At 37.1% G+C, this 26,836-nt stretch overlaps 1 protein-coding gene across 1 annotated transcript in view; it reads left to right on the forward strand.

Moving 5' to 3' along the window:
• The window catches only part of GRM8 (glutamate metabotropic receptor 8), a 332,753-nt gene extending 310,417 nt beyond the window's left edge, over positions 1 to 22,336 (forward strand). The window contains exons 9-10 of the mRNA XM_065629770.1: positions 16,194 to 16,440; positions 22,287 to 22,336. Coding sequence (XP_065485842.1) covers positions 16,194 to 16,440; positions 22,287 to 22,336 — 297 coding nt within the window. The remainder of the gene's footprint in view (positions 1 to 16,193; positions 16,441 to 22,286) is intronic.
• The last annotated feature ends 4,500 nt before the right edge of the window (positions 22,337 to 26,836 follow it).

A 26,836-nucleotide genomic window follows, 5' to 3' on the forward strand; every position in this document is an offset into this window, starting at 1 on the left:
CAATCTGAATATATGGGAATGTAAACCAAAGGGATTTTCTGTTTAAAACGTTGGCAACATCTTAAAAATATGCAATCTGTTGAATTCTGGGTTGGCTTTGAATATTGGAAACACAATACTGAAGAAAAAACTTTACTGTATATTAATAATTAACATTTACAAAATGCCTTGAGAAATAGAACTCCTTAATTTGTATAAAGTAGCCAAGTAAAATATACCATATAAAATGCAGACTATTAATTGAGCTGACCTGAATCTCATGTACCTTACACAGGTTTCATCATTTTATACCATTTCACCTTGAATATTAATTTGTTATTGATATAATTTTTTAGGTTATTTAAATATGCATAGTGTGCAAATTGGCGCACATTAAAACAAATTAAAATATGGTCCCTGTTTCAGTCTTCTTTATTTAGTTCAGGAAGACAGAACAAGGAAGGTCAAGATGTCAAGAGAGAGAAAATGTACCACAGAGAAAAATAAAGAAAAAATATTAATACAATCATTAGATATTTCAGTAACACTTCTCAATTCTATTCCAGATAATTCAGCAACACTTCTTAGTTATTACTGCTATTTTTATAAGACTTACAATAACTTATAATGTAACACCTCCTAATTATCACTACCACCATTGTACGGTTTCTGGTGATACCTTTTCTTCCCCCTTTTCCCTGTAAGTAACTTGGTAGTACTCAATTTTAAGAACAATTTTAACAGCTGTGTATATGCAGGCAAGTCCGTCTCACTTTGGTCTCTGGGAAAATCATGGAGCAAGCCCTCTTGGAATATATTTCTGGGTATATGAAGGAGAAGAAGTTTACTGGGATCAGTCAAGATGCCTGATCAACTTGACTGCCTCCTGTGATGGGACATCTGGGTCTGTGGATAAGGGGAGAGCTGGAGATGTCATTTACCTTGATTTTAGCAAGCACTATGTCCCTTAATATTTTGGTACCTAAGTTAGGATATTATAGCCTGGGTGGGTGTACAACCAAATAGGTAAGAGTCAGTTTGGATGATGAGGCTTAAAGGGCCATAGTTACAGGTTATACTCTACCCGGAGGCCAGTAACAAGGGATCTGCTCTGGGACCTACCCTGTTTAATGCCTTTAGCAATGACCAGTAGGAGGCAATGACATGCAGTCTCATGAAGTTTGTAGATGGTACTAAATTGAGGGTTAATAGTTGATATACTGAAGGAAAGGGCTGTCATCCAGAGGCACCCAGACAGGATGGAGGAATGGACCAATGAGAACCTCATAGATTTCAACTAAGACAAGAGCAAAGTTTGGCACCTTGAAAGATAGAGCCCTTGCAATGATACAGGCTGGAAACTGACCGGCTGCGGGAGCTGTAGGACTCTGAACTCTGAATAGGTGTTGGTTCAGATGATGAAGCATCAGGACTCCATTCCATCATATGACATTATATGTAAAATAAGGTAACATGCATCTAAAAGAAATGCAGCAATTTGGGTTACAGTGTGTACAGCTGGTTTGAAGCATGTAGTGGAATAGCAGGGTTGGACTTGAAAAGAATTATGGCTAGCCTGATGTTATGTAACTGATTATGTGCTTTGTCAAATGACAGGCTGTTATACATGGCAGAGAATACATATGAGGTGATAAAAGTCCTCCCTGTGCCTGCAAGGAACAATCATGTGTGTGTATTGACACTAGTCCTGTGGCACTAAACACATGCCCTGGTGCAGAACTTTCTTCATGTTAAGAATATGCCCTGCCTCTCTTTCCATGCATGAACCTTATTTGACAGATGCAACTGCTTGCTGGGCATAAAGGTCTGCTGTATCTGATAGAGGGAGCTATTGAGCAAGAAGGTGTCCATGTTGTAATGAAAATGTGTCAAAACATGGGTCATAGGGAGGCAAAGGGCAAATTAAAGTCATAACACTTCACAAGGCTATGCTATTGAAGTAATTCAGAGGGAAAACAAAGATGTTTTCCATGAAATACTTTTTTTCCATTTAGTAAATCTACATCTGGACAGGTGGGAAATAATGGTGAGTTTTTAACCAGTTCTGCTCTCTATGGAGAACAGAGGGAGTCCATAATATCAATGCATATAGAAATCAGATAAGCTTTTGCATAGCCTAAAAGAGATGATAGATCTTTCTCTTCTGAACTGGTGTACTCAGGTCACTTGAGATGATAGATGCACAGACACTGAGGGAAAAGTGCTGAGATTTTGCATATATGCGTTAATCTGAGCTCAGAGGAAGACTGCCAAAGTGAAATTCAGAACATGTAAAGCCACTTAACTAGAAACCAATAAAAACATTGTCAGTAGCCAGCACAAATTAATCTGTCTAGGTTTATATGGCAATCGTGTGCCATCACAGAGAGACATGAAATATCCTGAAGCAAAGTTCTGCTTTCTAAATTGCCTATACTCTCATAGTTTCTACCAAATCAGTGTCTTCTGTTATTTGAAATATCTTGTGTAAAATTAGGTAATAAAATCTGTGGAGCAGGCACAGATGCTCTGTGTTCTGTGTTTGTGCACTTCTTAATATAGATAGTGTGAATATATTGACTAAGACTTTTTATTTACTGTTCATATTAGGCTTTTGCCTACAATGATAATTTTCATTATGCACCAGATCCCTTTGTGTGTACTTGATGGGTCACCAGCATTAAAACAGTAGTGTGCGTTATACTTAACATATGAAAAATACAAGAGAAAATGTATGTTAGAGACTGTTCTCTGTATTCTTACTGCCTCCGACAGTTTATAAGCTAATTGCTCATTGTCCCTGGACAATAAAAAAAATCCTTGGGACAGGATTTTGTGAAGACTTAAACACTTATTTTGAAAAGTCCTGTTTTGAAAGTCCTTTTGGAGTGGATTGTGAAAGAGCTGTGGGTTAGATGCAGTACAGAACCTATGCTGTATAACATGTAACATATCCTCTGTACCACAGCTAGGAACCTGGTACCTTGTTCTAAAATACAGTTCGGGTTAGTGGGGGTTTCATCCTGCTCCAGAGCTAGGTAGGGTTCCACAATGGCCTTCTGCAATGAATGAAATCTGATGAAAAAAAATTTACTGAAGCAGTGTCCCAATGAATTATGGAGCAAGAAAGAACACTAAGGCAAGTAAGAGCTCAAGTAAAACCTCTGGAGATCGGTAGTAGCAGGGAGGAAATACTTTTATAATGAACATATTTTTAAGTCTAATATTTGTCACTTGTATTGCAGTTAATTTATTTTTCTAAAAGACCAGAGAGAAATTTAATAAAAAAAAGAACTATTAGTTTATATGGGTTTTTTTTTCAATTCACCACTTTGAGCAATTTAGTGTAAATTTATTGAAGTCGGTGGAGCAACCATCAGTAGATTCCTTCTGCTGTCATTAAACTTATTCTGACATAAGGAATGGACTCAGAAAACTTTTCTAGATAAGGCTAGTACTTGAGTACAGCCTTTGTAAGACTTTTGTTCTCAAATTGCAGTTGAAATGTGTGTTAAGGGCTGGAGACTTCTTTGATTGTTTGTTTCTCTTTCGTCATTCCATTTTAGCTGCTTCCTTGCTCATTACATTGTTCCCATTAGCATAATGTATTGGTTGTGTTTGCACAGCTTTTCCTGCCAAAAGCTGCCCTGCAGTTGTACAACCATCGGGGTAACCAGCTGTTACTTATTTAAGCCTCCATCATTTTGTATGACAGAGTAACTTAATTATGCCCTGCTTGAAGATGCTAAATAAAATTATCTTCTGAACAAGTGTACTTCACTTCATATTCGTCTCTGTCAGGTACTTGAACTCTGACACTTAAGTCATGTGCACTGAATAATTAAGCACATTTTAAAACTAAACCTACTAGTAAGTTAATTATTACAGAGTTAGAGGTTGTTTTATAGTATTTATAGAGCACAGTTATGTCTTTATCTCAGGTATAACGCATATTTAAAAGACTTAAGAAAACAGAAAATAAATGTTAATAGCATAATAAACCAGTAATTAAGGTTTATCTTTTTCATGTTTTGTGAATATAGGAAATGGATCTTCAGTCAATACTGGCCATTTTAGAAAGAGAGTGTTGTAATATTCTATAAATTTTAAATTTGGACAAGAAAAAAAAGATTGCTTTCTACTCAACAACATGTTCTTGTTATAAGAATGTGTCAGTCAACAACAATGATCTCTCTGTGTGATAGCAAACCATTTAGTTTTTATTTTAAACTAGGAATATGAATTAAATCCCAAACACACTTTTTTTCTTTTTCCTGATAACATCTTTGCTTAATTCTCTATAAGTCAGCTTGCTTTCTTTCCCTTTTTCATCACTAGACAATTATGCATTTGAAAGTGACAATTTTGGGGTCGCCAACTGGGTCCTTGAGTTTTGAGTGTTCCAAAATGTCAGCTTGCATATTTTAAAATGGATTATAATTGAAGATGTGCCTATCTTCATGAATTTATTTTGAATAGTTGTCCGTCTGTCACATGTCATGAAGCAGATCATCCTGAGTGTCATCACGTGGTACATACAAGAGAAACAAGTGATCAGTCCCAGTCAGCGTGGGTTTATGAAAGGCAGGTCCTGCTTGACCAACCTCATCTCCTTCTACGACAGGGTGACCCACTTAGTGGATGAGGGAAAGGCTGTGGATGTTCACAGAATCACAGAATATTAGGGATTGGAAGGGACCTCAAAAGATCATCGAGTCCAATCCCCCTGCTGGAGCAGGAACACTTAGATGAGGCTACAGAGGAAGGCGTCCAGGCGGGTTTTGAATGTCTCCAGAGAAGGAGACTCCACAACCTCCCTGGGCAGCCTGTTCCAGTGTTCTGTTACCCTCAATGAGAAGCAGTTTCTTCTCAAATTTAAGTGGAACCACTTGTATTCCAGTTTGAACCCATTATCCCTTGTCTTACCATTGGTTGTCACTGAGAAGAGCCTGGCTCCATCTTCGTGACACTCACCCTTTATATATTTATAAACATTAATGAGGTCAATTGGTCATGTTGTGTACTTAGACTTCATTAAAGCCTTTGACACCACATCCCAAAGCATTCTCCTGGAGAAGCTGGCAGCTCATGGCCCGGATGGGTGTACTCTGCGATGGATAAAGAACTGGCTGGATGGCCGGGCCCAGAGAGGTGTGGCGAACGGACCCAAATTCAGTTGGCGGCTGGTCATGAGTGGTGTTCCTCAGGAATCAGTGTTGGGGCCAGTTCTGTTTAATATCTTCATCAATAACCGGGATGAGGGGATCGAGTGCACCCTCAGTAAGTTTGCAGATGACACCAAGTTAGGTGGGAGTGTTGATCTACTGGAGGGTAGGATGGCCATCCAGAGGGATCTGGACCCGCTGGATCATTGGGCTGATGCCAATTGTATGAGGTTCAACAAGGCCAAGAGCAGGGTCCTGCACTTGGGTCACAACAACCCCATGCAATGCTACAGGCTTGGAAAAGAGTGGCTGGAAAGCTGCCTGGAGGAAAAGGATCTGGAAGTGTTGATCGATGGCCAGCTGAACATGAGCCAGCAGTCTGCCCAGGTGCCCAAAAAGGCCAACAGCATGCTGACATGCATCAAGAATATTGTGGCCAGTAGGACTAGGGAAGTTATTGTCCCCTTGTACTCAGTACTGGAAAGGCCACATGTCAAATCCTGTGTTCAGTTTTGGGCCACTCATCGTAAGAAAGACATTGATGTGCTGCAAAGAGTTCAGAGAAGGGGACAAGGCTGGTGAGGGTTCTGAAGCACAAGTCTGATGAGGAGAGGTTGAAGGAACGGGGACTGTTTAGCCTGGAGAAAAGGAGGTTGAGAGGTTGAGGGGAGACCTTATTGCTGTCTACAGCTTTCTGAAAGGAGGTTGTAGCATGGAGAGTGTTGGTCTCTTCTCCTGAGTAGCAAGTGATAGGACAAGAGGCACCAGCCTCAGGTTGCACCAGGGAAGGTTCAGATTGGATATTAGGAAACATTTATTCACGGAAAGGGTTGTGAAGTCGTGGAACAGGCTGCACAGGGAAGTGGTTGAGTCACCATCCCTAGAGGTGTTTAAGAGGCATATAGATGAGGCTCTTAGGGACACGGTTTAGTGCTAGATTTAGGTTATGGTTGGACCCAATGATTCTGAGAGTCTCTTCCAACCAAAATGATTCTATGATTCTATGATCTGCTATTTGATTTAGCCTTTGGGCAAATACAAACTGCATTCAAAGTAGATACGTGAAGACTGAATTAATAATAAACATCTTATATAAAATAGATTTTGCTGAAAATTATAAAAGTGCAAAAATAAAATTATTCTCTACATTATGCTACATCTTATCTAGTTGTGCAAATCAGAATGCATTTGACCAAAGAGAGTTTTAATTTTCTACATATTTGAAAGGAGTGTGAAAGTGATTCGAATGCTGGACTACAAGTCTGGTAGAAAATCTTTGGAAATCTTATGATAAAGGAATACTTTTACTAAATAAAATCGGAAATAAGCTTGAAATTCACCCTTGTACACATTACCCAGCTGTAGCCCAGTAAATATGATTTTTTTGTTACTAGTAGAAGGCTCTAGGCTTTGTATTGACTTGTCATTGTGGGCTTTTGGAATATATTTTTGCATGTCTCCTGAGCTTTTGTGAGTTGTGATAACAATTGTCCAGCATTTGGGAGGCTATTCCCTAACTTGTTCCAGGTTAGCTCTCTGAATACTGTATATGGTAAAGATCTAACAAACCTGTGAAGCCACTCAGTAATAAAGTAACTGGGCCTTAATTTAAATTAATAAGCAAGTAATGGGTGGAGATAGACTAGTTATAGATGGGAATCCACTTTTTAAAAGAGAAAATAAGCACACAACATTAGAAAATATGTAAAAGTAACCTCAGCTGGACCCAACATTAAGAAGGAGGGAACACCTGCCATCAACACCATGTACCTTCTGGTGAAGGACTTGGGATGCAGACAACTCAACATAATATCCACTTCCCTCTATTTTTCTTGTGGAAGGATGAATCTGTTGTCCTTAGGAACCAGAGGAGCACAGACACCACTGGAAAAAAGGGACCGATACTCAGAAGTTCATGTATAACAGATTTAGCTTCATTATTAATGAGATTTTCATGTAATATTACATAATTTGAACAGTAAAAGCTAGTATAATTGTAACTGGATTAATAATATTTGCTATAGTTTTGATTAGGCTGCTAAGATTTTAATTAGACTAACAATAAATTCCTCACTTGGCATTTTGCCCATAAGATCTTAAGTGTAACACGAAATACCATGAAAATCCTATTACTACATTATGTTGAAGATTCAATTAATATATAACATAAGAACCACTTTTAAATAATCTCCTTCCTCAGTTTTCCATGCAGCACAGACTTTTTCCGATATGGTTGTTTAATACTGATTTTTTTTTTTTACTAGTATTTGCAGATTTCTTAGCTTAGTTTTACAAATTGTGAGTACCTACTTTCTGCTTGAGCTCTCAGATTTCAGTACTCCTGAATATCAGGATTGACACACATATTATGACAGACATAGTAGAAATTGGTCTTTGGTCAGTGACTGACTACTGTGGCTCTATTTATAGTAAGGTTCATGAAATGAATGGATCACATGGCCATTTAAAAACCATAATATTGCAATGAATTGTGTTCTGTGGTATATGTAAGTTGTATGATAGCATGATATCTATTGTATCTTACAGGAAGAAAGAATAATCAACTTACTTACTGATATTTTAAATTACTTTGAAGGTCCGCAAGGCAGTGCCTAACATTTTCTGTGAGACATATGTCCTGAGGATGTACCACAGTAAAGAAGCAGACTCTAGTTTATTACTGTTCTTAATAAAACATTGTAATAAATGTTGCAGATAAAGGTGAACATTTTTTCCCTTCAAAATGTTGCTCATTTCCAGTGAGCAGAATATTTGATAATGCAACACTTGTGTCAGTCTAACCTCCTCCATCTTTTGCCACAAAATAGCATAATTTCTGATGCCAATGCTCTATGATTTTCTTTCTAAAACCACGGACTAGGTCTACAGGGGTTATGAATCAACAGAAAGTTTTTTCAAATGTAGCAATTACAGAAGAACTAAAGTATCTGAAACTTGTCTACTGAAACAAACAAAGGGATGAGAAAGGAACAAACTGAAAGAATTAAAAGAGGCTAAAAAGCCAGTTTTCTAGAATTTTTTTGTTAGAGTTGACATTTGGCAATAGAAATGGCAACTGGTATTTATGCCTACCATGTTGAGAAAGTATCATGTTACTATAAATCATAGAATCATAGAATGGTTTGAGTTGGAAAGGACCTTTAAAGGTCATCTAGTTCAACCCCACTGTCATGGGCACAGACATCTCTCACTAGATCAGGTTGCTTAAAGCCCCATCCAACTTGGTCTTGAACACTTTCAGGGGCGGGACATCCACAAGTTCCCTGTACAACTTGTTCCAGTGCCTCACCACCCTCATAATGAATTTTTTTTTTCCATATATCCAATCTAAATCGACTCTCAGTTTAAAACTGTTGCTCCTTGTCTTGTCACTACAGGCCTTGTAAAAAGCCTCTCTCTATCCTTCTTGTAATCCTCCTTTATACATTGAAAGACCACAATATGGGCTCCCTGGAGCCTTCTTTTCTCCAGACTGAACAACCCCAACTCTCTCAGCCTGTCTTCACAGGAGAGGTGCTCCAGCCCTATGATCATTTTTGTGGCCTCCTCTGGACCCTCTCCAGCAGGCCCATGTCTTTCTTGTACTGGGCACCCCAGAGCTGGATGCAATACTTCAGGTGGAGTCTCATGAGAGCCTCCCTTGGCCTGCTGGTCATGCTTCTTTTTATGCAGCCCAGGATACGATTGGCTTTCTTGTCTCCAAGCACACATTTCTGGCTCATATCTGATTTTTCATCCACCCCTATTGCCAAGTCCTTCTTTGCAGGTCTGGTCTTAATCAGTCCGTTCCCTGGTCTACATGGGTATATCCTGTGTTGCCCTCTTAGACTCTATATAATATAGTAACTATACATTGTCAAGAATATTCACATGCCATGAAGCCAGTTGTCACAGTTCTGCTAGGCTTACAATATTAAAATCTCTTAATCTCTCAGCAAGAACAGCATGGGCACATCCACATTACACAGTGGGAATCATCCCAAACTGTGGGCAAATTCCTGGGAATGGTTTGGAAGAGTGTGAGTTGGTCCAGGCCCAGGCCCACTTATGCCAGGAGTGCTCTAACAGTTTAACAGTACAGGCATTAAAGTCCAGGCCTATACCTTAGCATTGTTTCATTTTCTACTACATAGATACAGTGGTCGAATATTATATTTATATTAATTGTTCCTCAGCCCTAGAGATCAACTATTCCTCTTTTCATTTGATACATTACAATCGCATCCTGATACCATCTCTGTGACAGAGGAATCATGTCTTGTTAGGAAATGAGAAGAAGAAATACACAGTGTTGGACAACCTTTACTGGTCCAAGAAGTTCCCAAATGACATGGACAGATTAGTAAAGCTAGGTGAAGTGAATGTCTTCAAACTCCTGTCATCTGAATTTCCAGAGTTGTCTTTCTTTGGGATAGAGTTGTCCTACTCTACCTCTGTGGTAAAATCAGGTATTGTGAAGTCATTGGAAAACATTTGGATGAACTAAAGTTAGTTTCAGGCATGTGGTGAAAAACACTTTGTAAGGAAAACTATGCAATGGAAACTTTGCAATGTGCAGATGTGTAACATACCATTTCCACTGAGCAGCTGACAACACTGAGTTCTCTGTACCTACTTACCTCAAAATAATAAATACAATGCTATAAAAAGAGATAGTAAAGTCATTCCTTTCTTTGCATAAAATAATTTATATGTAGAAAGGGAATACTTATAAATATTGCAGAAAAGGTCAAAATTAGACTTAAGTGGAAAATCTGAACAGTGAAATTGTTACTATAATTTGGTTTCTGAAGTGCAGGTATATACATGTTCCACTGAGGCTTCAAGCTTTTATAGCTCCTCTCAAATCCAAGCTTTAATGAAACTTCATACTTTTTAGAGCTGGCACACATTTAATTTGAAATCATTTATTAGATCTTTCCTTTCTCTTAAAGTTTCTGAAAACAGCTGAAATGTGAAGATAAAAATAAAGAGGATTTTTTTTCCTCATTTCGCTCTGTAATGTGCAGAATTACAGCCTACATTTACTGCTTGGGATAATAACCTGATGAATGTTGTACTTTCATGCTTTTGTATTTTAGTTGGATAAAAAAATGTATATGTTAGGTAGTTTCCCATGTTTTCTAACTGAATAAATATTTGAGGAAGACTCATTCTATGAAGTTTATCTTATACCTGGTAAATAAGCTTGTTATATGAGAGAAACAACAACTTACTTTTACCTGTGATGTTTTTCTCCAAGAATAGATGAATTTTCTTCCCACAAGTCCAGACAGAAAAGTTTGTTGTGCAGTGAAAGCAATAAAATTCCCTGGTTTAAGCTTATGGGCATGGAGGTTCTGCAAAGAAGCATGAATTATTTGTTTGTGATTGGTACCTTGCCAGCATTGCAACCTCCCTGTTTATACTGTCCTGGTTTCAAGTATATCTGCCTGCAGTGAGCCTTTTTGATGCTGAATTTAGGTGTGGAATCCATTGCATGGAGTTTCTTTCCGACTTGTGAATACAGCTGTGAAACTGTCATGCAGTCAATTCTTTAGCGAGCAGAAACACATGCAAAAGTGATTGTAGTGTTGTGTCATGTGCATGACTTTAAAAGAAGAAAGGCACTGTCTTTTTCTAAGCACTCTAGATTCTGCAGCAGAGGGAGGATGGCTATGAACACTTTCAGTGTTTTTCTGAGACTAAAAAGACTTGTGCTTTCTCCACCACAAATGGAGAGGGACAGTTTTGCTGTCTTTCCCAACCTGTGGGATGCATGTGGATAGATAGCATGTATCTTTATTTTATGATGTATCATTTGTCTTCTGGCTATAGATGATGTGGTAAAGGCTTCCAACAGCTGGGAGTGAAGGCAAGAGTGACGGGAGGAAATGAGAGCAAAGGATCTTTCTGAGAAATGAATCTTACTGCAGTTCTGGCCTTAAAAAATCAAACTGGCTGAAGGACCTGAGAAGATTCACATAAAAGACATGAAGTATTTGGTAACAAGGATGAGGGAAAAGTTAAATCATAATTCAATCTTTTGCTTTGTTACTGGTAGTGTGAGACATGTTCACGAGTGCCTGTCTGGGTTTATCTGTCTCAGCAGCATGGTTCAGACTCCAGTGTTTGATACTGAGGCTGTTTCTTTAGCCTGTGAAGTAAGGCACTTCTAAATGGCCAGTTGTATAGAATTAGCCAATAAGAGACATTAGACCAGCTCTCATCTTTTTAAACATCCACTTGTCTTTGGAGTCTAAGTAGCTGACTTGGATCTGCACTAGGCATTCCAATAGCTTGGGATGTACCAAGCCTTCCCTCTGTGGTTCAGCACTTCACTAATGGCTGGACTTGTTCTTCTTCTGCTTTACAACTACCAGCAGTTAGAGAACTTGCACCAAAGTGGAAAACTTACATTTAATTCACTCAAGAAATCACAATAGCTATGTCTCCCACCCCAGTAGGGTATACTATTAAAACCAGATTAGGGAACAGGTTCAGTAGAAGGTACCCTTTATTTGACGTATTAAAACTGAATAGAAAAGAAAAATAAATAGCACGAGAAAATCATCAATTCTGGACGGACCCTGAATATGATCTTATGTGTGAAAGCAGGGCAGGACTCAAACCAAGGAAGCAATCTGGATGAAAGTTGTGACATTACCACCATTTTTTGTGTGTGTGTTTGTTTGGTTTGGTGGTTTGGTTTTGTTTTGTTTTGTGTTGTTGTTGTTGCTGTTGGTTTGGTTTTTTGTGTGGTTTTTTTTTTCCTGTTTTTGATTTTTTTTTCTCTAATGATGGTTACTACTTTGTGTTGAACTCAAGGTGTGCCTCGGCAAGCACCAAATTGATGGGATGCTACTGGGGGCTTGGGGGATATTTCAGTTCTAAGCAGTGAAGCCTAGCTGAGAGATAGTCATTCAGCTAGCTGCTCAGCTAGCTGCACTGTGACAATTTGGTACACATAGCTGCTTTGAGGCACAGAAATTTTTCAGGTTATCAAGGAGGCAATCCAATTTCAAGTACTTCCAAACTGAAGAATCCATTAGAGCATCTGTATCTGTATTTTTCTAAAATGTCATTTTTGGGTGCCCCGATATTGCCTATGTCCCTATGTCATATTTTAAGTTTCAAAGTAGAAAGAGGCAGATACATAGTCTTAGAATCAATGGTAGAAGATAGAAAACCCCTAAATATCCACACAACCATTATATATTTCAGCTGCTGAGGCAGTCAGAGGCTATGCTACCAAACCTGGCAGATCCTTCTGATGAAGAAAGGGTCCAGCTCATTTGCGAGACAGAAAGATCATATATATGAGTGGGGACACAGGTTCTACGTCATTTACACAAGACACAGTCTGTTGTGAGAGATCTTTTGTCATTTGTGGAGGTGGAAACAAGTACATAAGAGGTGCTGTATCAGTTCAGTTATGGGTTTAGTAGGGGATGCAGACAGGAAGGTATTTAGCCCTCAAGATTTTCCCATAGTATAAAGATTTTTTTCTTGTGCTACCATGATTTTAGTTGTCTGTCTTATATCTTCTTCCGACTGTCAAGAACAAGGAGAATAGATATAGCAGTCTTTTCTACATCTATGAAAGGCTTTATTGGACAAAAAGGTTGTAGTTCAGAAGGGATTTTAGTGTGAAAAGTGCTGAAATCCATTCCTGTGTAACAATGAATCATTGTGAGAAAGGGACCTTTATTCTCCTGTAACTTAGAGTAAGATACCACTGTGAGACACGTTAAACAGTATTCAGACCTCATATCTTATTAAACTGAACTACTTTTGTTACTGCTTGATTTTTAGAGCAGTTAATTCTCTAAAAGTTGCAGGTAGCTATGCTCCCAGAATAATAAAAGTATCCAAAATGCACATACATAAAATATCATTGTCCTCTTGTGAGGGATAGAACAAGATAAGAGTCAGACAAAAGTCAAATCAAGTGTGTGGTGTCCTGTTTATTAGACTTGTGCTTTGTCAGGCTGCGAGAACGTGGATTCCAAAATTGGGAAGGATTAGATGCAGGGGATGTTCCTGTCCTATAAACAGACTCTCAGCATACAAATGGCCATTTAAAAAGCAGTAGGAAAAGAATCAGATCTAGGCTGTTATTGACAAGTAGTCTCCACCTGAGACTGCAGTTGCATTAGTGTATGGAGTCAGATTGATGTACACAATAGACAAAATGTGTACATGTAAGTAAATGTTCAAAGCCTTCCTCTCAAGGGCTAGTAAGTTTCTTGAAGTTCTTCTTTCTCCTTAGCTTCGTTAAAGAGTAAGTAGTAAGGATGACCCATGTAAAACAAGATCCCTGAGGCCAAAGTTCTGTAAAGACTATATTCACTATTTGAAAACTGTTCTGTCAGGAAATTCCTAACTCACTCTAGTTTTAATGCTTCATTAATTATAGTGACTGGTTCAAAAACCACAGCAATAATTAGCAATAAATCCCACTGCATGTGAACTGTAATCTGCAATGTGAAACTATCTGTGCTTTTTTTTTTAAACACATTGTTGTGCTGGTCATTTCAATTAAATCCACAGAAAACACAGAAGATGTAAAGATATAGCTCATGTAAGACACCCGCATTGAGTGCATTGAAATCCATGGGCTCTTATTATTTCAGTGAATGAATGATCAGATTTAGAGTGGATTCACTTATGAAGCAGACATTGTTTCTCTTTAGAATTTGTTGGAGTTTGGTATTGTGGGACTTCTTATTACAAAAAAGGTCATTGAGATCTGCACATATTTGTTGCTAATATGACTAGTACTATTACATGAACGTGTGTATTTTACCCTATAATATCCAGAGATTCATTACCCTTTTTTATTTTCTAACTCTTATACTGAACCCTGAGAAAAAGATGAGCCTTGAAGCTCAGGTACTTGACAAGGATTTAAAAAGTTATAAATTTAAATGCCAGGCATTGTTACAAATTCCACAGGTGAGGCTCAAATAGCCACTAAACTACTGTGGTTTGGATTTTTAAAAATTGTAAGGCTTCAAAACCAGATTTTTTATGTTTAATGGAATTTTCATATGTGCTACAGTTTGTTAAAGGTATTACTTGCATTGATTTCAGTTGTGTAAATCCCATTGGGAAATATATGTATCTTTGGGAACCAAAATATTTTGCTTTTTGACATCACATAATGCAACTCTTAACACTAAAAGCCAGTGCTGTACCAATTTAATTGGAAATCAGCCATTGTGCTGTTTGCCTGTGAATGTTCATCTGCACAAAGGTCCTTCCACAGACGTCTGACAACAACTGCTTGTTAATGTAATCATGTGAAGTTTTCATTAGAAGTGTTCATGAAGGTAAAACTCTGCTTTCAGGCACATCACTGCAATTTTGGAGATTGGAAGGAATGGAATTATTTCACTGGTGTGAGAAAAGACTGTATAGTGTATATCTCCTGATGTATTGTCTTAATGTATTACTGAAATGAAGGAAGGTGTTGCTCCTACAACTCTCCTGAGCATAACAGGAAATTCTGATTGTCTTTTCATTCTGGTGCTGTCCCTAAAAGCAGGTCCAGCTTCTAACAAATTTTGAAGCATTGACAGTCTCTTCGTAAAGACTACACTGGGCTGTCCCTCATTTTGTGGTCAAATTTGACAGTTTTTTGTACCGTTATACATATAATTTGAAAGGTGGCTCAGAGGAAGAGTCCAGGCTTCCAAAGTACATTTGTTGCATTTCTCACCTACAATTGCTTTAAATGAGAGCACAATTTATTTGTGATGTCTAAATAGAAAGTACCTAATGGAAAAACTTTGTAAGCTGAAAGACATTAAAAATGTTCAACTGTAATAGTGACTGCACACCAGTTTATTATATCTCTATTTTTCTGCCAAGGGTCAACTTACTCAAGGACATTCAATAAAAACAGATGATCTGAAGCTGACATAACATACAGACTTACTACCCTATCTCCAGGTTAATGTATATTGGCCAGTGTTTAAAATCATGCCTGACAACAATGTCAGTGAATCCTCTACCAAGGCAATGAACGAGTTTTATTTCGGTATCTTTTTCAGTTTAACGTCATTACTGAGAGATTTCCTGCTCAGTTTGGGAAAACACGCAGAACTGTAACGTAAAACTGTTGTTTCATAAAATGTCTAATAAAATATTATTTGCTGAGAAAAAACAAATGTTGAACAGGACTACAATTAGTATTTTAAATCTACTAATGGAATACTTTTCCGAACAGAAACTTCTCTCTGCTGTTCTTATGGAGTGATCATCACCATTTTCTTTTATGGGACTATGGAGCTGTTTTCTTGTCAATAGTGACTCACTCAGAAATGTCAGATTTTTCCTTCACATCTGTCTAAAGGGGCTGAGGTTCATTGTGATCTGATTTCATGGTTCCCAATCTCCTGACTTTTTAGTTAGGACTGTGACATATTAATATGTTTATTGTGAGCCAAAAGAGCATTGTGACTAGAATTCATCAGCAAGGTGGAACAAACAAATGTGAAAAAAACCAACAAACTCAAGAATATTCATGCTTCACTATGGAGGAACAATTTTTTCTTTCCAAGCTTGAACTTCAATGAGTTTATCAAAGATTTCATTAGATTCTGCATTGTACCTGCTGCTGGTTGAACCATGCTGCACATACTACTGAATCAGCACATGGCATATTGTTGTAGAAGCTTCTGTGTATTAAAGTAGATGATACAAGGCTTATCCTATTGTCCCTCCTCTTTTCCTATGCAGACATATTTATTTTCTGAAAATGAAGTTGCTACAGCATCTTGATTACTTTTATGAGAACAAAGTTTAATGAATATTATGCTGTTTCTACCATTTACTCTTAAGGTTAAAAAAAACCAAAACAAAACAGCCCTACTTGTCTATAATGAAAGGCAACCAAAGTCAATGGTCTTTCTGATGTATGTACTTTTTTGTATAGTGTTACCTGTTCACTTTCCACCTGGTGTTTTTAAGTTAATCATATTTCTTCTTATATTAAATCAATATAGCAATGTTTTTTATGTTGTTCTTTCTTTCCTTCCCCAGATGTACATCCAGACAACAACACTTACTGTCTCCATGAGTTTAAGTGCTTCTGTGTCTCTGGGCATGCTCTACATGCCCAAGGTTTATATTATAATTTTTCATCCGGAGCAGAATGTTCAAAAACGGAAGCGGAGCTTCAAGGCTGTAGTGACAGCTGCCACAATGCAAAGCAAACTGACCCAAAAAGGAAATGACAGACCAAATGGAGAGGTCAAAACTGAACTTTGTGAAAGTCTTGAAACCAACAGTAAGTCATCTGTAGACTTTCCCATGGTCAAGAGTGGCAGCACTTCTTAATATATGTACGTTCACAAGAATGCACTTTCTTTTAATAATAAAGTTTATTCTTTTTGTTGATTGTTCTGCATGAATCCAGAGACATGTCAGAATTTGTGTACTGCTGAATGCAGGAATGCCTAGAGTTGTTTGAAACATTTTTTTTTAACAGGAGGCTAGTAAAAACAAAAACAAACAAACAAAAGCAAACAAACAAAAATATTAGATTTTGGAAAGCCACATATTTTTAAAATTATCTCATTTAGGTTGTGCTAATTTGGTGTGTTGTACATTGCGGTGCCAGTTGTGGTATGTTCTGACAGTTCATGAAATGTATTTATGGTCATCATCGTATATCCAAAACTCAAAAGTTGTTGACAAAAACATAATGAAAACAGTTAACATTTTTTTTTTAAATTTTGCAGTTAAATATGGAAGTGAAAATAATGCTTTTTACCTTTCCACCTTAATATTTATTGGCTTGTTCCTTTACCACAACTCCTCTGTACTAATGCTTCCCAGACTAATGCTTCTCATTGAGGTTTTTGTTGTGGCCTTCCTTATCCAGGAACAAAATTGTGATAATTCATATATGGCTTAAGCATTATATGTTCTGATATGTCATAGGTTAGTAATGGGAAAAAGTTCTTTCTCTTGTCAGAAAAATTCCTGAATCTTGTCACATCTCTAAATTGCTCTGGCATAGAAGAGAACAGAGGTTATAGCTTCTATTGCACCACAGGACATACAGTCCTATAAACTGGGACTTCACAATAATAATAATCAAATATGAGTAGAACCAGTAACTTCATCCTCAGAGTCTAGTAGTAAAGAAGAATTGGTTTCTATTGAGGAGTGAGAGGTCATATGGGATGGACAGCAGGTGTTACAATTAAAGACAAATTTTTCAATCATTTTACTCAAAATAAGGGGTCTTTTTCTTTTTCTTTTTCTTTTTCTTTTTCTTTTTCTTTTTCTCTTTCTTTTTCTCTTTCTTTTTCTTTTTCTCTTTCTTTTTCTTTTTCTTTTTCTTTTTCTTTTTCTTTTTCTTTTTCTTTTTCTTTTTCTTTTTCTTTTTCTTTTTCTTTTTCTTTTTCTTTTTCTTTTTTATTACTTTTTGATATTATTGACTGGAGATTAAAAAGTACTGTTTTGTTTGAGCACATCCAGATAAGGCAATACCAAGTCTGCAGAAAAGTTTTGTATTTACTTCAAAAAATGCAACCACCTACTGAATGCAAACAGAGTTTTCCAGATTGAAGACTATATAAAAGTCCATGAGTTTACTGTACTATATTTCCTAATGCCTGGAGAATACCGAGTTCACTGAATTCACTCGAAAAACTCATTACTATTCAAAATGTCTAAATCTGCTAGACTGAGCTGGGTTTGTACAGCTCCAGATTATGACATATAACAAGAGGCAAAAGGAAAAAGGTAATGAAATTTCTTGTGGATCAAATAATAGCACAGAAATATGAAGAATTCAATAATTACTCAAACCTTCAGAAGCCACCAAAAGACAATTTGGAAGAGAAGGAGAGGTGGATTTTTCTCAGTTTACAAAATTATAAACATCTGAGGAAAGGTCAAAGAAGAGATTCTGCAATAGGCTAAGATAGGGTGTCAATAAGAAGGTCTTGACTGTCTGGTGTCTAATTAAGAAATCCTGTGGTGTTCCTTAAACTAAGATTATTCATGGGACCAACTGCTATTGGAAGCAAGTCTGCTTCTCTAGTAGTATGATATATGCAGGGTAATGCCTATTTACTGTGCTCTAAACATGATTTTAACAGTAGCACATCTATATAAGTCTGAGCTCACTAGGAGTATATCTTGATTAGGCTTTGATCCAGGCATCATAATGTTTCATAGGCAAAAATTCAGAGTCAAGTTACTTGTACTCCAGAGAAGTGTCCTTATATAATTTAACTCTTAGCCTCAAGATTGGTTTCTCTCTTTCCCAAAATTGTTCTACACTGTTAGGATTTTATCAGCTTCTCTCATTTCTGCCAAAATAGTTATTGTCAAAACTTGATAATTCCTGTGAATCATCAGTGCACAATGCTACGTAAGTCCTTTTCACTAGATCAATAGTAACAACGTCTCAACATTGCAAAATTTCTGCTTGTACTGACTCCTTGTGAGGTAGACCTTTCTTTTTAGTGATAGTATATGAAGCTGACTGCAAAATCAGGCTTTTCATAGTATACCAGAAGTGGGTAGTAAATGTTTCCTGCCCTTTCCCAAGCACAAATACTGGTAATGATAACAATCATAGAATGGTTTGAGTTGGAAGGGACCTTTAAAGGTCATCTAGTTCAACCCCACTGTCATGGGCAGAGACATCTTTCACTAGACCAGGTTGCTCAAAGCCCCATACAACCTGGCGTAACCACTACCAGGGATGGTGCATCCACAACTTCTCTGGGCAACCTGTTCCAGTGTCTTAACATCCTCATTTTTAAAAATTTCCTCCTTATATCTAATATAAATCTATTTTCTTTCAGTTTAAAGCCATTGCTCCTTGTCCTATCACTACACGCCCTTGTAAAAAATCCCTTTCCAGCTTTCTTCTAGGTCCCCTTTAGGTACTGGAAGGCTACTATGTGGTCTCCCTGGAGCCTTCTCTTCTCCAGGCTGAACAACCCAACTCTTTCAGTCTGTCTTCATAGGAGGGGTGCTCCAGCCTTTTGTGGCCCATCTCAGGACTTGCTCAAATGGGTCCAATACTCATAGCTAGGTGAGAAATAGGATGAGTAACCTTATCTAGGTGTTCCTGCTCCAGCAGGGGGATTGGATTGGATGATCTTTTGAGGTCCCTTCCAATCCCTAACATTCTGTGATTCTGTGATTCTGTGATGAGGTCATCAGATAATTACTTTTGTTTCCTACTCAGAGACAACTCTGTTCTGTCTGGTTCATCCTATTCCATGTAACAGACTTTATTCCAGGTTGTCCCTTACATGAACAGAGTCATGTTTTTTTTGGGAAACACATTCATATTTAGTGAAAAACGAGTTGCGTCTGGGAAATAGGATTAAAAAAAATCCAGATGCAATTACAGAAGGAATAACAATAACAAGTACTTTAAATGCATATAGGTCAGATCACAACAATAATTCTAAATTGCTTTAGATCCTCTTTTATTTTATTCTTTTTCTTTTTGTCTCATTCCAGCAGCAATGTAGTAACTGGAGCTAGAAAACAGTGTTCATTCCCAGAAACATTTTGAGCCAAGTCTGTTACTTTTTCTGGCCATCTATGCTTGCCAACTGTGGCACATGTTATTACTATGAAATGCTAACAGTCTTAAAGAGCAGGACACCAGCTGCTGAAGCTTTCAGATCCCCAAACAGGAACTGTAGGCTTATTATGGTGAACTATAAACACACTTGCAATATTTATCAAGTCAAAAAAACATTGCTTGGAGATGAGATCAGATTTAATACATTTCAAACTACTATCTACACTGGTTTCCTGTGCTATCACTTTTAAAGTAACACCACTCACAACTCAATAGAATAATTTTTGTTTCTTGGTCAATTCTAGATTTTTCTGTCAAAACTATTTAAGTCTCAGGTATACAACAAAGTTACAACAAATTAATAAGTTTCTCTAAATCAACTGTGGTATAGTAAGTACTTATTTTTATATTTTGAGGTTTTTACAAATGTCCTCATATAATTCAGCTTACTGAGTTGTGATAAATCTGATCATGTTACATTGCTGCAAGCTAAAAACATACACATGAAAAGTTATCATAGAACTCAGCTGATACAGGGTAATGTGGTAAACTAGCTTAATCTGATCATGTATTTGAGCCTATTTTCAGGGTAAAGGAAAAAATAAGCTCTGCTCCCTCCATCATTTTGTTCCCAAGTGTGTAGAGTTTGCAGATATGCATTTATTTGTTATTTCTTAGCCCAGAACAAAATCCTTCTATGCTCTAAGGAACTTGGTGCCATTTCAGCAGCTCTGCATTATTTTCAGAAGAGACTTAATGGGTCAAAGGAAAAATAGAATCCTCTCAGAAATCCAGCTGTGGGAGCATGGGAGAGTTCAGACTGAACTCTCTGAAAGATGTAAATGAGTCTATATTTGCTTCAAGTGTCCCAATACATGCAAATAAAGCTATTTCATGTTGATGTTTGAATACTGTGATCGATTATGTGAAAGACTTGCTTAATGTGCAAAAACCAATCCTCTCATGAATAAGCTCTTCCAGAGATGAAGTACTGGAGCTACCTGTGCAAGTGGAAACAAAAAAATACTATATTTTGCAGCTCCCTTTTAATTATTCATTCTTATATATACATTCTTAGGGAACAAAAATCACAGTGGTACATGAATTATAATGGTCTTGTTCTGTTGTGCCATACAAAATGGCAAATGTTATATTAGAATCAAATTGCTCAGAAACTAAAAGATAACATGAAGAAAAAGGAAGCAGCAAACTTAGTTATTTGTAGCACTTTGTATTATTTTAGTGATCTTTGATTTAGTTTAATCTTTGGTGCAGGAGAGAGAAACTCTCATTTCTTGGTTTCTGTAGTCTGTTCTTCCCAAATCATTGGATTGTTGGACTGAATTTAGGAGTTAGCATGAAGAATCATTCCCTATCTATCTCAGCTGTTCTCACAAGATTACATATAGAAAAAAAGAAAAGAAAAGAAGGAAGGCTTGGCAATAGAATTAAGATCTTTGAATCTATAGATCAGACAACTTTTGTGCCATCAAATTACTTTCATCCTGCCAACTGCATTCTTCACTATCATAAGCAGAACATGTGTGTTAGAGACAGAACATAAAACATATTTGGGAAGCCAAATTCCTTTTTATGCAGTGTGACATACATCTTATTATAGAGACAAAAAAGAGACTCAGTCACTCTGCAGTCTGATTTCCCACATACCCAACTGGTTTAAAATTAGGGAGCTGCCTGTGAGACCTGATGTCACCACTTGCCTCTTCCCACAACTACACTAACGTAACAGTGGAGACTTGGGTCATATTTCTTTTTACAGGGTTTATATATAAGGGCTAGTAGCTGACACAAACTTCCACATAATATTCACAGCTATTTACTTTTACAATAGCAAAGGTATTTAACTTTCTTAACATATTGCCTCATTCTGAACAAGGGGTATCAATGTTGCTCAAATGAAGAAGCAATCAGCTGACCATCAACCTAAGGATACCATAACAGCATGGCAACTCTAAAATAGAACTTAGCTTCTCATAAGCACTTCTGCTGGCTCACTTATATGCAGATGGCTTGTGTCCAAAGGACCTCCAGAGAATACGTGTTATGGGCTCTAGCTATCCTGTTTCACTAACTTGAAGAGGTGTTTCCCATTTTAGGCTTTGTTCCTTTCAAGGACCATAAGCCTCCTTCTAGGTGGACAACCCACCACTAGCTGAACAGTTTTCTTTGACCAGTAGAAGACAGAGAAAAATCTAAGCTCTAAATTAAAAAAATGTCTATATCAAAATCAGGCAAAATACCAGACAAATAGTATGTCGAAATTCTGTTACAGGTATGCTAATACTACTCATTCCTCTCTATTGCCCTCTGCTTCCCCAAGTCAGCAAATGAAATAAGTTGCCATAAAGAACACAGGACTTGAGATCCATCTTGTTCACCAGTTATATACATGCTTAAATTTTCTTACTTTATTCAATGCATATAGGTCATGTTATATGGAAATATAGTTAGACATGGTCTAAGTTCAAATGCTAAATGTGTGGGGTTTTTTTCCTCTCTTGATTCTAAAAATTCTGAACTCTTTTTTTTTTTTTAAATTTTATTTACAGCCTCTTCTACCAAGACAACTTATGTCAGTTACAGCAATCAGGCAAACTGAGCAGGGATGAAATTCACTTGAAGACCTGCAGGATGGGATTTTGCAAACAAAGACTTTACCACCACCAGAATTCACTCTTGGAAATATCAGTAGACTACATTCAAATCGATAGTCAGTCTCCTAAAGGAAAAGGATTAACAAGAAGCAAAAGACAAAAAGAGACAGGGGAAGGAAAAGTCCAGGTTTATAGCACAGAGACAGTGTCCAGCTTCTGAACTGTTCACTCACAAAAGGAAGAAAATCACAAAAGGAAAACAAATGTTCGCTTGTGAAAAAAAAAATGCTGTTGAAATAAATCATGTCTGATGTTATATTTGTAAGTACTTTTTTGTGATTGTGACAATTTCCTTTCCTGTCTTACATTGTTCAACTTGTAGAAGAAGATGAGTTTGTTTCTTGTGATGGCTGACTGAATTAAGTCCTGGGTTATGCTAAAATAAATGCAATGGTCAACGCATGCTAATTTTTATACAAAATAATTTATTTCTAATAATAAAGGAATGTTTTGCAAATGTTGAGACTTGTTTTGTTGCAGTTTTAAGAAAAAAAAGTCCTTACACTGTTGTCTATTGTTTGTTTAGAATGTGCAGTAAAGGTGGGTGTACAAATAAAATAATAATCATGGCATCAGAAGAATGCAGTGTAAACTCTAAGCATATGTGTGTGCGTGTGTGTACATGTGCACATGTGTGTGTATGTAGGTGCATGCCTGCATGCATGTGTGTGTGTGTCCTCTGCAGTGTGTGAATTTATTTGTTCAAAGCTTTGTGACTATATTTTCTAATGGAAGGATTTTTCCCCCTTCTCACCCTTCAGAGTAAGTGCATTTTATATGTTTGTAAAGTGAAGGAGTCCTGACAGTAATTATTTTGTATTATTGTATTATATTTTTGAACCTCCACTAATAACTTTGATCCCTTTCATTTCTGGAACTTACAGTTTGTAAGACTTTATGACAGCTAGACTGGATTAAGCTGAAGGTCTATTCAGCCTAGTATCCTGTCTCTGACAGGAGAATGTAGCAGATGCTTATCTCAATAAAGGTGACTTTGAAATAACAGGAGAGAAATCAATGGAGAATTTGGAAAGCAGTTACCCAGTAGATACATGTATTATTGCCCCATTAACACTTAAAAATCAAAGAAATAGGTGTCCATCTACAATCTTCACATCTTCTGACTGTGCGTGCATTAGAAATGATTATACAGAGACAAAGAGAAATTCATATAGATATCTATGATGTTAATAACGCTCTCCAAAGAAGTTTAAAAAAGACAGCTAGGGTCTTTCCACTTTGTTACTATACCTGTGGTTTCCTTTAAGATTTTTTCATGCCATACACTACTTACCATTTGTCAAGTCAATAAGTCTTCACAATCAGTTGGTTATTAAATGTCACATCTCCTGATTTAGGCTGGATGGCTCCTTTTGCTTTTTTCCTCAAAGGAGCTGTATTTTTGTAACAAATCTTAAAGAAGCTGTGATGGGTCCTAAATTACACCAATGAAAGTTGAAGTATCTGAAATGGAATCTGTTTCTGTTACACTGTCAACATGCTAAGTCCATCACAGCCAGCAAACTGTATAACAGTGAATTTCCATTTTCAAAATATTTGACAAAACATTGTGGGGTTTTTTTGTTTGTTTGTTTGTGGGTTTTTTGGTTTTGGTTTTGTTTTTTAAAGAATGGTCTTTTTTGAGTTATTGTGGTTTTTTTCTCCAGTTTAGCTATCATTAAAAATGCAATCTCCTAAAAAATACTGTAAAGAAAGAACTAGAGAATTATATAATACAGTTGAAAGAAAAAATGGTATAATTTTGCAACATGAGTGTAAAAAAGATAAACATCACAAAAATTGCTTCCACTGTTCTTTAATTTTTATATTACAAGGCCCATTTTTTATGAGAAGATTGGGAGAATTCAGTCAGCAATAAGAATAGAAATCCTCATGGAGTCTGTTGTTATTGTGCTTTTGAATACTCATACAGCTGCTGCATTTTTCTTCTCTGTCAATGAAATAGCTATCCCTTAGTCTTTCTATACAGAAAATTCACTGCTCGAGGGGGTTTTTTGTAGTTTAACAGCCTCTGTTTCTACCTTGTTCTGCTCTTCATCTGACATTCATGAAGCTATAGTTAAATCATTATCAACATTTCCATTAGGAATGATATTATCTAACACAGAAAGATCCTGCAGGTTGAAACTTGGCATGTATTCTCTTAGTGTATATGCAAGAGTATGTAAGTGGAGAAATAGAATAATTTAGGTAAGTTAAAATGAAAAGTTTACAAATAAAATGAAGTCCTGAGGCAGATTTAGTCAGAAGGTGGTAACAATTTAAAAACTGATATTTGCACAATGATCATAATACTGTATGTTCTAGCTAGATATAATACAATCTGAAAAATCAAAGCAAAAATTACAGCAAAGAACATATAAAAATATAAATGGTCAGTATCCATTATCACGTACCTTTTCACCCTCTTCCCTTCAAAGTATATTTTGAGGGTCTGTGGCCCTAATGTAAAAACCATTCAAGTTAATGAAGGTATTACCTTTAATTTAGATTTGAGATCAGACATGAGATGATTTATCATTGAATTAAACTATAGCTTTTTTAAGCTATTAGCTTTGAATGAATGTCCGTCACTGAAAGCTACATTACTTATACATCAATTTTTAATGATATTTAAATTAATAATTATAACCCTTAAAACATTTTATGCATACAGGTAACTCTGGTGAATAAATCACTTTCATGTCATCCTGGTTTTGGCTAAAACAAGACCAATTCCCTTTTAGTAATTTTTCCTTTCAGTTGACTTTCTTCTAAGTAACCAAACTTTCCTGAAGCTGTCTGCATGTTTGTTGTGGAGGCCACAGTGGCTGCGGTGCTTGTCATGAGGGCTGCAGTAGCTGCAGTGGGGGATGGGGTGGCTTCAGCACACATTATAGGAGTTGAAATGGCTTCACAGCACCTACACGTGCACAGATGCTTAATCCTACACCGCACCTGAAAAACATTCCAAAGACCCAGTAATAAATACCAACAAGCTTTGCTTGATTCCCCAAGGATATTCAAAATTCACAAGAGCATCTATGATTATAAAAAAATCTGAGCAAATTAGGTTTTATCAATAAATGGTGTTATGGAACTTCTAATTTAGATCTTCTGTTGGCCTGACTTTGAGACACAGAGCACTCTTAAATCACCTACTGTTCACTGGTATCTGAAAGTGTCCAGCAACTAGAGCTACCAAGGGTCATTTTAACCTGATCTAACCAAATGATTATTGAGAGGAAAAAAACCCGAATATTGAAATCATTAAAAGAATATGGACTACGATAGATAACTCTCTTTAGGACTGACTGAAGTTAACCATTTTGGTAACTAAAAGGTTCTAGATCTCAGAGCTTTACATTTGTAAACAAGGAATGGGTGAAGGTCTTGAACTGACCTGTAATCTTACTTCTGCAAGCTTTCATTGCGCCAATTCACTAATGTGGGCAGTGCATTGTAGAAAAATTAAGATGCATACAGATCAAGGCCTGGGTTGGTGCCTCTAGCTTGCAGACAGGTGATAGCGTAAAATCCCCTGGCAATGGCACTATCTTCCAATAGAGAAGCTGTCTCAACATATAAAAGTAGTGTGTACTAGTTTTAGTATACTTTGGCAACCTATACTCTTGTCAACCATGCGCTTCCACAGACCCCAAAGATATACTGTATGCTAAAGATTTGATCCAAAGCCAAGTGAAGTTCACAGGAGTCTTTTAGTAGACTTAATTAGTCAGAACCACCCAGAGGAACTGGATGATTTTATGTATTTCTAGTCCAGACTGTAACCTGAAACCATCTAATGACTTGTAAATCAGATGGGCAATACACAATGTCAAAATCCATTCCAAGCTAATTTTTATCCAGAAGAAACTACTGTTGTTGTGAATGAGGTCCCAGTGGCAAGACCGAAAGACGTATGCCAAAAACACAGTGACTGAAGTATTATACTAATCATAGAAGCATAGTATCATTTTGGTTGGAAGAGACCCTCAGGATCATCGAGTCCAACCCTAACCTAAATCTAGCACTAAACCATGTCCCTAAGAACCTTGTCTAAAGACCTTTTAAACACCTCCAGGGGTGGTGACCCAACCACTTCCCTGTGCAGCCTGTTAGAATGCCTGACAACCCTTTCCATGAAGAATTTTTTCCTAGTATCCAATATGAACCTTCCCTGGCACAACTTGAGGCCATTTCCTCTCATCCTATCACTTGCTACTTGGGAGAAGAAACCAACACCTTCCATGCCACAACCTCCTTTCAGGTAGTTGTAGACAGCAATAAAGTCTCCCCTCAGCCTCCTTTTCTCCAGGCTAAACAGCCCCAGTTCCCTCAACTGCTCCTCATCAGACTTGTGCTCCAGACGCCTCAACAGCTTTGTCGCCCTCCTCTGCACTCTCTCTCTCACTGTCTTTCTTAGGATAAGGAGCCTAAAACTG

Source organism: Caloenas nicobarica, chromosome 1 (assembly GCF_036013445.1).
Source record: "Caloenas nicobarica isolate bCalNic1 chromosome 1, bCalNic1.hap1, whole genome shotgun sequence".
Classification (NCBI taxonomy): Eukaryota; Metazoa; Chordata; class Aves; order Columbiformes; family Columbidae; genus Caloenas; species Caloenas nicobarica.